The 12,926-nt window shown below is 38.4% G+C and overlaps 1 protein-coding gene across 1 annotated transcript in view; it reads left to right on the forward strand.

Annotated features, from left to right (window-relative positions):
- LOC133644308 (mitochondrial coenzyme A transporter SLC25A42-like) overlaps positions 1 to 12,926 on the forward strand; it is a 40,450-nt gene that overhangs the window by 23,754 nt on the left and 3,770 nt on the right. Inside the window, exons 5-7 of the mRNA XM_062038689.1 lie at positions 200 to 366; positions 448 to 564; positions 9,018 to 9,169. Of these exons, the coding sequence (XP_061894673.1) occupies positions 200 to 366; positions 448 to 564; positions 9,018 to 9,169 (436 nt within the window). The remainder of the gene's footprint in view (positions 1 to 199; positions 367 to 447; positions 565 to 9,017; positions 9,170 to 12,926) is intronic.

Genomic DNA, 12,926 nt, shown 5'->3' on the forward strand with positions numbered 1-12,926 from the left:
TTATAAGTCCATAGGGACTCACTATTGAATCTTGAGGCATACAGTGGTACTGCAAAGACTGTTGAGTAATCATGTCTTGAAGCGACTGAACGGCTAAACGGCGTGCAGTACTTGGCTGCAACCAGCAGAGGTTCTCTTGATTTAGTCTTAACCAAGTGGTCTTTTTCTATCTAAAGAAGCGTTTGTTGTCATTTAACAGGAGGCCTTCAGATTCATCTACTGCTCATACGTAAAAGATGGGCTGCTCAGCCTGTGGAGGGGCAACTCAGCCACCATGGTGAGGGTCATGCCCTACGCCGCCATCCAGTTCTGCTCCCATGAACAGTACAAAAAGGCGCTGGGGAGCCACTACGGCTTCCAGGGAAAGTAAGTCCCCACAGGTTCTCGGAATAAATATGTTGTGTGTTTATAAATATGTGTTCGTGACTGCAAAACGCTGTGTTTCAGAGCTCTGCCGCCATTCCCGCGTTTCCTGGCCGGATCATTGGCAGGGACCACAGCGGCCATGCTCACCTACCCGCTGGACATGGTGCGGGCCCGCATGGCGGTCACAGCCAAGGAAATGTAAGTAGAACAAGTGTAAATAAGTAGAACACTCCATCTGCTGGATCTAGTTGGTCACTGCTCCAATCGGGCCCAATGCAAGTAGACTAGGGCAGGGGTGTCCAAACTTTTTCCACTCAGGGCCGCACACTGAAAAATCAAAGCAAGCGGGGGCCATTTTGATATTTTTTATTGTAAAAACCAATGTATAAAAAATATACATTTAGGCCTCCACTCAGGCTTGATACCGGGGACTCCAAAATGTTTAGGTTCAAAAAAAAAAAAAAAAATGTAATTATTTAGTATTATTATTATTATTATTATTATTATTATTATTATTGTTTTATTATTATTATTATTGTTTTTTATTATTATTATTATTATTATTATTATTATTCAAAGTTTAAATATCTAGATCAACATTAGGTATATCTGTCAATATAAACTTGTTTTTTTTTTTTAGATTTAAGTTGTATGCCCTTTTTGTCAAAGAAAACCCAGTTTTTTATGGAAAAAACACAAAATATGAAATATTTTCCCCCAATAAAATTTTAAAGTGGAACATTTCAGATTATATAATAATTGGAGCTCATAACATAACTCATAACAACATTGATTTTAATGTATTATTATTTTTTGAGCAATGACAATTAAAAAAAAAAAAAAAGTCCCACTAAAATTATTGGGGATCCAAAAGGGTCCTGCTCAGTAAAGTGTTTAAAAATAAATCTTAATTTAAAAAAAAAACTGTTAACACAATAGTCTCGAGACCAACTTCAGATCTATCCGTCAATTATAACTTGTTTATTATTATTGTTTATTATGTTCCTTGTTTGTTCATTTTAGGCCCTTCTTTAAAAAAAAACAAAAAAACATAGTTTTTTCAGTGTTTCCCACACATTCATTTATTTGTGGCGGCCCGCCACGAAAGAATTACGTCCGCCACAAATAAAAAAATAAAAAAATAATTTTTTTTTTTTTTTTTTTTTTTTTTTTTGTCCTCTCCAGCTTCTCAGGCAAATCATATAGTTGATGTAGATGCCCATATCGACTGTTCAGATTTACTTTACAAAAGAGAAGTGTAGGATACTTCTCTTGTTGCCTTATTTGTATTTGACTTTATTAAATGTATTAATATTAGAAACACAACATGTGTATATAACAAAGTCTGCAGGCAGTAGGAAACACATGGTTAAGTGTAGGGAGTAAAACTGATGGCAGTCTAAAGTTCAAGATTTTTGGAGCTCTTTGTTCAGTGGATCAGATGTTTGATGAAGCTCTGTTGTCTATCTACCACCACTACTGTTTTCTGTTTATTTGTTACTGACTGTGGCAGGACACCTCTGCCTCTGTTTCACTTTATGTTGCTGGTAAATAATATGGTTGTAGTAGTAGGCTAAAGTTAAATTATTTAGTATGCACTAATTAAAGGGGCAGAGCTTTGAGACATTTTAGCTTTTATATTTACAAAAAATATCTCAAAGTGGAATATTTAATGTGACCTAATTGGAGCCTTGAATATGTCAATAATTCATAATAACATTGTTTTTGATTCATTATTATGTTTTAAAGAAAGAAACAGCCTGCATGACAGCTTAGTGTTATTAGAGTCAACATAGCAACATTTTATTGTCACCTGTTTACTCTTTCATACCACTTTTTTTTTTTTTTTTTTTTTTAAACGTATTTTTAGAATGTGCCGTGGGGCCGTTAAAAAATTACCTGCGGGCTGAAAATGGCCCCCAGGCCGCACTTTGGACACCGCTGGACTAGGGGTTTCGATCTCATGGGCCGCAGGCCCTTTTATGCAAAACCAACATTACTTACCTATTAGTACCTGTTTTTGTTTATTTGGGATCTGCATAAGTCCTGGAAATTTGAGAATATTAGAATTTACCTAAATTGTGACGTTTTTCCAAAGTGTGATGTCTCCATATATGGTAGAGATTTAACCGAAGAGCTTTGCGCGTGTCCGACACTGTAGTCAATAAGCTCCTTCATTTTCTCTATCCTCTTGTTGTGGGGCAGACTGGCTCGTACATGCACATGCATCCTCCGCTGTTGCCATTTCTAATACAAAGTAGCGTATAGTGCTAACTTATATCTGTCAGTAGACATATATACTGTATATACTGTAGAGAGCTAAAACTACAACAAAGATAGATAGATAGTACTTTATTGATTCCTGACAGGGAGAAGACAGTCAAAGTGGAGGCACGTAAATAAGACCGCCCACAAAACGTGCATTCTGAAGAGACGTTTAGAAAGCGGTTTTGACGATGGTCTGTAAAACATAATCTATGCAAAATTTGGACCAAAGAACCACTATTACATGTTACGTAGACCACAAGGAAATGTTTTAAATGTTAAAAAAAGAACATGATAGATGTTTATTTGCACAAGTACAGGCCAAGAGTTTGGACACACCTTCTCATTCCATGCGTTTTCTTTATTTTCATGACTATTTACATTGTAGATTGTCACTGAAGGCATCAAAACTATGAATGAACACATGTGGAGTTATGTACTTAACAAGAAAAGGTGAAATAACTGAAAACATCTTTTATATTCTAGTTTCTTCAAAATAGCCACCCTTTGCTCTGATTACTTTTTCGCACACTCTTGGCATTCTCTCGATAGGCTTCAAGAGGTAGTCACCTGAAAGGGTTTTCACTTCACAGGTGTGCTTGAAGCTCATCGAGAGAATGCCAAGAGTGTGCGAAAAAGTATTCAGAGGAAAATGTGGCTATTTTGAAGAAATTAGAATATAAAACATGTTAACCTTTTTTTTGTTAAGTACATAACTCCACATGTGTTCATTCATAGTTTTGATGCCTTCAGTGACAATCTACAATGTAAATAGTCAGGAAAATAAAGAAAACACATTGAATGAGGAGAAGGTGTGTCCAAAAAAAGAGTAGTAAAAATAGATAGGTGGTATTAACTGCTAAAATTGTACAGAAGTTATACACTGTATTAAAGTAAATATCCATCATCCATTTCCTACCGCTTGTCCCTCTCAGGGTCGTGGTGGTAGGGGGCTGGAACCGATCTCGGCTGGGCCTAAAGTAGATACATAATACAAAATATGAAGATAACAATAACAAGGGGAACACTGTACAATGAAATAATATGCTATCATATTACACTTATTACCCTAACTCTTATTGCACTTAAACATTTTTTTTTCACATTTTATAATTGCACTACTTTTGGTTTTGAAGGTTAGTATTGCACACTTGTATTGCTCTGTGAGCTGCTCAACTGTCCATCTAGTCTGTAAAGTGTGGGGTGAAGTACTTCCTTCCCGTCTTAATGTCCTGTGCGGGAAGTCTTGCAGCTGCAGGGAAAAAGCTGTGGTGGTAGCGGGCGTTGTGGGTGGAGATACTCTCTGGCCTGTCATATGACACTTTTAAGGCCTCACATAGCTCAGGGTCAATGTAGCTGCTGGTAGAAGTAGGTCAAGTTATTCACGTGGTTGTAATTCTTAAAGGCCTACTGAAAGCCACTACTACCGACCACGCAGTCTGATAGTTTATACATCAATGATGAAATCTTAACATTGCAACACATGCCAATACGGCCGGGTTAACTTATAAAGTGCAATTTTAAATTTCCCGCTAAACTTCCGGTTGAAAACGTCTATGTATGGTGACGTATGCGCGTGACGTCAATCGTTGAAACGGAAGTATTCGGACACCATTGAATCCAATACAAAAAAGCTTTGTTTTCATCTCAAAATTCCACAGTATTCTGGACATCTGTGTTGGTGAATCTTTTGCAATTTGTTTAATGAACAATGAAGACTGCAAAGAAGAAAGTTGTAGGTGGGATCGGTGTATTAGCGGCTGGCTGCAGCAACACAACCAGGAGGACTTTGAGGTGGATAGCAGACACGCTATCTGACGCTAGCCGCCGACCGCATCGGTGATCGGGTGAAGTCCTTCGTCGCACCGTCGATCGCTGGAACGCAGGTGAGCACGGGTGTTGATGAGCAGATGAGGGCTGGCTGGCGTAGGTGGATAGCTAATGTTTTTAGCATAGCTCTGTGAGGTCCCGTTGCTAAGTTTGCTTCAATGGCGTCGTTAGCAACAGCATTGTTAAGCTTCCCCAGGCTGGAAAGCATTAACCGTGTATTTACATGTCCATGGTTTAATAGTATTGTTGATTTTCTATCTATCCTTCCAGTCAGGGGCTTATTTCTTTTGTTTCTATATGCAGTTAAGCCCGATGCTATCACGTTAGCTCCGTAGCTAAAGTGTTTCACCGATGTATTGTCGTGGAGATAAAAGTCACTGTGAATGTCCATTTCGCGTTCTCGACTCTCATTTTCAAGAGGATATAGCAGAGGTGTGGACTCGAGTCACATGACTTGGACTCGAGTCAGACTCGAGTCATGAATATGATGACTTTAGACTCGACTTGACAAAATGTAAAAAGACTTGCAACTCGACTTAGACTTTAACATCAATGACTTGTGACTTCACTTGGACTTGAGCCTTTTGACTTGACATGACTTGCTACTTTCCCCAAAACCCAAAGATTAAAAAGTTATTTGGGAGCGCTCCGTAGCTTTCATTTTGTACGTGTCTGTCTATCAGCGTGTTGTTCCTGTCAGCTGGTGTGCTCTCAGTACAACAGCCTATCAAATTAGATCTACGTTGTTTTCATCACACTTAGACTTAGACTTAGAAAATCTTTATTGTCCCTGAGGGGCAATTTGGTTTGCAGTACAGCATTCAGCCAATCAAATTGCAGGACAACCAATGAACAAGAGTTGTCAAACAACGCGGCAGTGAGAAAGATTTATACCAAAGTTGGTTTCGTTCGGGTATAAAAAACTATGACTTGGTCAACAAAAAACGAATTGCCGTATGCAAATCACGCAGTTCGAATATTACAGACGGAGACGCAACAACTTCCAACTTCGTTCGACATTTGAAGTTGCACAAAGAAGGGTAAGTTTTGAATGTAAGCTAACGTTTATTGGCTAAGTAACATGACTTTTATTTGCTGTGTAGTTAAATCAGTGAGGCTGTAAACTCACTGCTAACGTTATAACCATAGACATCTTATAAGTAGACGCAGCATCGAGGGCTACTGCCTACTGGCGCAGACGAGACGCGGGGCCGCCATCTTGGAGTGGTGATCCGCTCCACTCAGTGCAATTCATTTGGCAGGAGCAATGAACTGTCAGCGCATTTAATTCATTTTACCTCACTGAATACCACTCATTTTCACACGCTTTTTCGTCATATGTGTAGCTATGATAAAGGACACATGTTTTATTATTCATAGTTTGCTTAACAGTAATATAATATTCTTATATGCTTTAAGTTACCAGACGTCCGAGATCAAAACTGGGAATATAAGCCCAGAGAAGGGCGAAAAAAACGGTCAGCTATTTTTAAGTTGAAGAAACAATATGATTAGATTATATATACATGCGTATATCCTACATAAACAATGTATGAATACATTAGATATCTATATATCTTATAGACCGAATCTCTGTTGCTGCAGCAGCAGAGAGTTTATTCTGTCTTGACACTTTGTATTGATATTTTGTATTACATTCTTCCCTTAAATGATCATGTCTACAGTGATTTTTATATATGTATTTTTTATGTATGTCGCTTTGGATAAAAGCGTCTGCCAAATACTTAAACATATATAAACACCTGAAAGTCTTTATATCAGCTAAAACCACCAACTTGTTTCACTGGATTCAGAATAAAACCAAATGCTGTCTTACCCAACAATGTTAGTATTTGAATATTGTTACTTGAAGACTTATTCCTGGTTACAATTATACTGTTAAGAAAGTATTGTCTTATATTTTGCCTAAAATGAGAAAGCATCATAATCAGTGGCGGCTGGTGAATTTTGTTTTAGGTGGGGCTGAAAGTTTGTAAACCAAACCCCTGTAGGGGCGTCATCCTCCCCCAGAAGATTTATTTGTGATTTTCACATACAAATATTGAAGATCTTTGCTCCTTCTCAACTCTGTGGTAATATTATTTTCACAAAATACAACCAATAGTACGTTAATGTTAAATCTTACTTGTGAAAAGTAATCCCCCGATTCCTATTTTCAACAGTCCGCTCATCTGAGCAGGAAAACGCTGAACACCAGCCCGGCATCTTTGTTTCCTACCTGTCAACTGTCAGTTTAGGCTGCTCGCCGGCTCCTCATCACCACTTCAAGATGCAAATTGCTCGCGTCACAGCAACCAATACTGCGTCTACTTATAAGATGTCTATGGTTATAACGTCATTGCAAACACGGCAATCTGTTGCGTCCACTGCAGTTTGCTACCTTATTCATACTTTTTATCAAGTGATTTTTTTAAGCAGGGTTGCATGAGGTACCTATACATAACGTTACGTTAGTCTATGTATCACACACAGTAACGTAACGTTAGACGGCGGTCAGCAGCACCGCGTATTTTAGCCACCTACAAAAAGACAAACATAGTCAAATAAAGGTCAGTTACAATGTATACTATATTAAGAATATGTGTACATATTGCATAGGGCCCTGACATCTAAAAAGTACAACTCTGTTCATTGTTATGTTCATGTATTTATTATGTTTTTCATGTGTACGCACACATCAACACACATACAGTATGAGATGAGATCAATGAGATAAGGTAAGAACAGAATAGAAACTGCTGTGGAACTAGTTACAATGCAATATGCCATGGAAATACAATGTTAACACTTTTGTACAAATAAGTACAGTTGCACTTGTTTTTTCAAATGTGTTTATTCTGTAAAGGAATGAGTTAAATGTTTAAAATTGTTTAAACTATTAAAATGACTGGTTAATAGTGCTATTATGAATTGCAATGTCAGTACTATTTTTTTTCCTGCTATTTCAAATGCACTTGTTTTAATAAATAAATACAGCGGTTTAAAAGCATACACAATCTGCGTAAAAATATTAGTCTGTGGTTAAAAGGACTTGAAGATTTGTGGATGAGGAACGTTAGAGTGACGGACTAGAATGCAGTGCAAGACATATCTTTTTTCGCTCTGACCGTAACTTAGGTACAAGCTGGCTCATTGGATTCCACACTCTCTCCTTTTTCTATTGTGGATCACGGATTTGTATTTTAAACCACCTCGGATACTATATCCTCTTGAAAATGAGAGTCGAGAACACGAAATGGACATTCACAGTGACTTTTATCTCCACGACAATACATCGACGAAACACTTTAGCTACGGAGCTAACGTGATAGCATCGTGCTTAACTGCATATAGAAACAAAATAAATAAACCCCTGACTGGAAGGATAGACAGAAGATCAACAATACTATTAAACCATGGACATGTAAATACACGGTTAATGCTTTCCAGCCTGGCGAAGGTTAACAATGCTGTTGCTAACGACGCCATTGAAGCTAACTTAGCTAGGGAGCTAATGTGATAGCATCGGGCTCAAATGCAGATAGAAACAAAATACATAAATCCCTGACTGGAAGGATAGACAGAAAATCAACAATATTATTAAACCATGAACATGTAAATACACGGTTAATGCTTTCCAGCTTGGCGAAGCTTAAAAATGCTGTTGCTAACGACGCCATTGAAGCTAACTTAGTAACGGGACCTCACAGAGCTATGCTAAAAACATTAGCACTCCACCTACGCCAGCCAGCCCTCATCTGCTCATCAACACCCGTGCTCACCTGCGTTCCAGCGATCGACGGTGCAACGAAGGACTTCACCCGATCACCGATGCGGTTGGCGGCTAGCGTCGGCTAGCGCGTCTGCTATCCAAGTCAAAGTCCTCCTGGTTGTGTTGCTACAGCCAGCCGCTAATACACCGATCCCACCTACAACTTTCTTCTTTGCAGTCTTCATTGTTCATTAAACAAATTGCAAAAGATTCACCAACACAGATGTCCAGAATACTGTGGAATTATGAGATGAAAACAGAGCTATTTTGTATTGTTTTCAATGGAGTACCGATACTTCTGTTTCACTGGCTACGTCACGCGCATACGTCATCATCCAAAGACGTTTTCAACCGGAAGTTTAGCGGGAAATTTAAAATTGCACTTTATAAGTTAACCCGGCCGTATTGGCATGTGTTGCAATGTTAAGATTTCATCATTGATATATAAACTCAGACTGCGTGGTCGGTAGTAGTGGCTTTCAGTAGGCCTTTAAAATGGCAGCTACAGTTTCCATCTTAAAGATCTAAAAAAATATTTTGGAAATTTGAAAAAGCATGTGGCCCCTTGGCCTTAATTTGCCCAGGTTTGCTTTAATGGCAAAAATTAAAATGCTTGTGCTATCATATCTGCACTTTTATGCACATCCTCAGTAAAATCTGCCATCCTTCCACAAACGTTCACAGAAATCGGTAGTCTGCTAACAAAGTAGCAGACAAGAATAGCTTTTGGAGGTAAACTGAAGTTCTATATTTATGGTAAGCGTCTTATTTAATGTTCCGACAGGTACTGCAACATCATGCACGTCTTCATGCGAATCTCTCAAGAAGAGGGCATCAAGACTCTCTACAGAGGCTTCACCCCCACCATACTGGGCGTCATCCCCTACGCCGGAATCACATTCTTCACCTACGAGACCCTGAAAAAACTACACACAGGTACTTAGTACACGTAGTTTGAGACACTTTTCTCCGGCAGATATCTCTTTGTCGCGCTACAGGTCCCTGGTGTGTGTGTGTGTGTGTGTGTGTGTGTGTGTGTGAGTGACAGTAAGAAGTCGTATGTCACTACCAGCTGGTTTGACTATAAATCAGTAAGTAAGTACCGTATTTTTCGGAGTATAAGTCGCTCCGGAGTATAAGTCGCACTGGCCGAAAATGCATAATAAAGAAGGAAAAAAACATATATAAGTCGCACTGGAGTATAAGTCGCATTTTTGGGGGACATTTATTTGATAAAAGCCAACACCAAGAATAGACATTTGAAAGGCAATTTCAAATAAATAAAGAATAGTGAACAACAGGCTGAATAAGTGTACGTTATATGAGGCATAAATAACCAACTGAGAACGTGCCTGGTATGTTAACGTAACATATTATGGTAAGAGTCATTCAAATAACTATAACATATAGAACAGGGGTCACCAACGTGGTGACCCCTGCTCAAATAGCAGCACTTACCAGTGAGCTGCCTCTATTTTTTTTAATTTTATTTATTTACTAGCAAGCTGGTCTCGCTTTGCTCAACATTTTTAATTCTAAGAGAGACAAAACTCAAATAGAATTTGAAAATCCAAGAAAATATTTTAAAGACTTGGTCTTCACTTGTTTAAATAAATTCATTATTTTTTTTTTACTTTGCTTCTTATAACTTTCAGAAAGACAATTTTAGAGAAAAAATACAACCTTAAAAATGATTTTAGCATTTTTAAACACATATACCTTTTTACCTTTTAAATTCCTTCCTCTTCTTTCCTGACAATTTAAACCAATGTTCAAGTAAAAAAATGTTTTATTGTAAAGAATAATAAATACATTTTAATTTAATTTTTCATTTTAGCTTCTGTTTTTTCGACGAAGAATATTTGTGAAATATTTCTTCAAACTTATTATGATTAAAATTCAAAAAAAAATATTCTGGCAAATCTAGAAAATCTGTAGAATCAAATTTAAATCTTATTTCAAAGTCTTTTGAATTTCAATTGAAAAATTTTTGTTCTGGAAAATCTAGAAGAAATAATGATTTGTCTTTGTTAGAAATATAGCTTGGTCCAATTTGTTATATATTCTAACAAAGTGCAGATTGGATTATAACCTTTTTAAAACATGTCATCAAAATTCTAAAATGAATCTTAATCAGGAAAAATTACTAATGATGTTCCATAAATTATTTTTTTTACATTTTTTCAAAAAGATTCGAATTAGCTAGTTGTTCTCTTCTTTTTTTCGGTTGAATTTTGAATTTTGAAGTGTCGAAATTGAAGATAGACTATGTTTCAAAATGTAATTGTCATTTTTTTGTGTGTTTTCTCCTCTTTTAAACCATTCAATTAAGTGTAAATATCATTAATTATTAATAATAACATAGAGTTAAAGGTAAATTGAGCAAATTGGTTATTTCTGGCAATTTACGTAAGTGTGTATCAAACTGGTAGCCCTTCGCATTAACCCAAGAAGTAGCTCTTGGTTTCAAAAACGTTGGTGACCCCTGGTTTAGAATATGCAAAACGTTTACCAAACAATCTGTCACTCCTAATCGCTAAATCCCATGAAATCTTATACGTCTAGTCTCTTACGTGAATGAGATCAATAATATTATCTGATATTTTACGCTAATGTGTTAGTAATTTCACACATAAGTCGCTCCTGAGTATAAGTCGCACCCCCGGCCAAACTATGAAAAAAACTGCGACTGACACCATTTCCACATTCACACACTGATGGCGGGAGATGCCATGCAAGGCCCTAACCAGCACCCATCAGGAGCAAGGGTGAAGTGTCTCGCTCAAGGACACAACGGATGTGGCTAGGATGGTGGAAGCCGGGGATCGAACCAAGAACTCAGGTTGCTGGGACGGACGCTCTACCAACCAAGTCACGCCGTAAACATCCAACAAGTCCCAGTGCAAAAATTCCAATTTCTTAGCATTTAACCCCGACTAGGCAAAATCTGGCCCGCCAAACCCCATCCATCCATCCATTTTCTACCGCTTGTCCCTTTTGGGGTCGCGGGGGGTGCTGGAGCCGACATCATTTTTTTTTACCTTTAAAAGGCCTACTGAAATTAATTTTTTTTATTTAAACGGGGATAGCAGATCCATTCTATGTGTCATACTTGATCATTTCGCGATATTGCCATATTTTTGTTGAAAGGATTTAGTAGAGAACATCAACGATAAAGTTTGCAACTTTTGATCGCTGATAAAAAAGCCTTGCCTGTACCGGAAGTAGCGTGACGTCACAGGTTGAAGGGCTCCTCACATTTCCCCATTGTTTACACCAGCAGCGAGAGCGATTCGGACCGAGAAAGCGACGATTACCCCATTAATTTGAGCGAGGATGAAAGTTTCGTGGATGAGGAACGTAAGAGTGAAGGACTCGAGTGCAGTGCAGGACGTATCTTTTTTCGCTCCGACCGTAATTTAGGTACAAGGGTTCATTGGATTGCACACTTTCTCCTTTTTCTATTGTGGATCACGGATTTGTATTTTAAACCACCTCGGATACTATATCCTCTTGAAAATGAGAGTCGAGAACGCGAAATGGACATTCACAGTGACTTTTATCTCCGCGACAATACATCGGCGAAGCTCTTTAGCTACGGAGCTAACATGATAGCATCGTGCTTAAATGCAGATAGAAACAAAATAAATAAACCCCTGACTGGAAGGATAGACAGAAAATCAACAATACTATTAAACCATGGACATGTAAATACACGGTTAATGCTTTCCAGCCTGGCGAAGCTTAACAATGCTGTTGCTAACGACGCCATTGAAGCTAACTTAGCTACGGGACCTCGACAGAGCTATGCTAAAAACATTAGCTATCCACCTATGCCAGCCCTCATCTGCTCATCAACACCCGTGCTCACCTGCGTTCCAGCGATAGACGGAGCGACGAAGCACTTCACCCGATCATAGATGCGGTCGGCGGCCCGGAGACGGAGGAAGTCAAGGTGAGGTCGCCGGCTAGCGCGTTTGCTATCCATCTCAAAGTCCTCCTGGTTGTGTTGCTGCAGCCAGCCGCTAATACACCGATCCCACCTACAGCTTTCTTCTTTGCAGTCTTCATTGTTCATTACACAAATTGCAAAAGATTCACCAACACAGATGTCCAGAATACTGTGGAATTATGAGATGAAAACAGAGCTTTTTGTATTGGATCCAATGGGGTCCGAATACTTCCGTTCTCTCCGTGACGTCACGCGCATACGTCATCATACATAGACGTTTTCAACCGGAAGTTTCGCGGGAAATTTAAAATTGCACTTTATAAGTTAACCCGGCCGTATTGGCATGTGTTGCAATGTTAAGATTTCATCATTGATATATAAACTATCAGACTGCGTGGTCGGTAGTAGTGGCTTTCAGTAGGCCTTTAAATGACCATAAATCTTAATCTATAGAAATTATTTCAATGGTTGAAATCTCCGCTTTTGGCTGTTCTCTGAGTTATTACGGTAATCTACGTCACAGCAGCTCAGACCAGAAACAAACCAGAGTGGTTTGTTTTCAGAGCAGCCAGCCCGAAACGCGTGTGTCCGAAACAGATGCGGAAGCACATTTTTACATGAAAAAATATCATATTGTAGGTGTTTATTACTCTTTGCATTCATATTTTGCTGTTTTTTTTTTACATTTTTGTTGTCCATCCAACCATCCATTTTCTACCACTTGTCCCTTTTGAGGTGGCG

This window comes from Entelurus aequoreus, linkage group LG27, assembly GCF_033978785.1.
Source record: "Entelurus aequoreus isolate RoL-2023_Sb linkage group LG27, RoL_Eaeq_v1.1, whole genome shotgun sequence".
Classification (NCBI taxonomy): Eukaryota; Metazoa; Chordata; class Actinopteri; order Syngnathiformes; family Syngnathidae; genus Entelurus; species Entelurus aequoreus.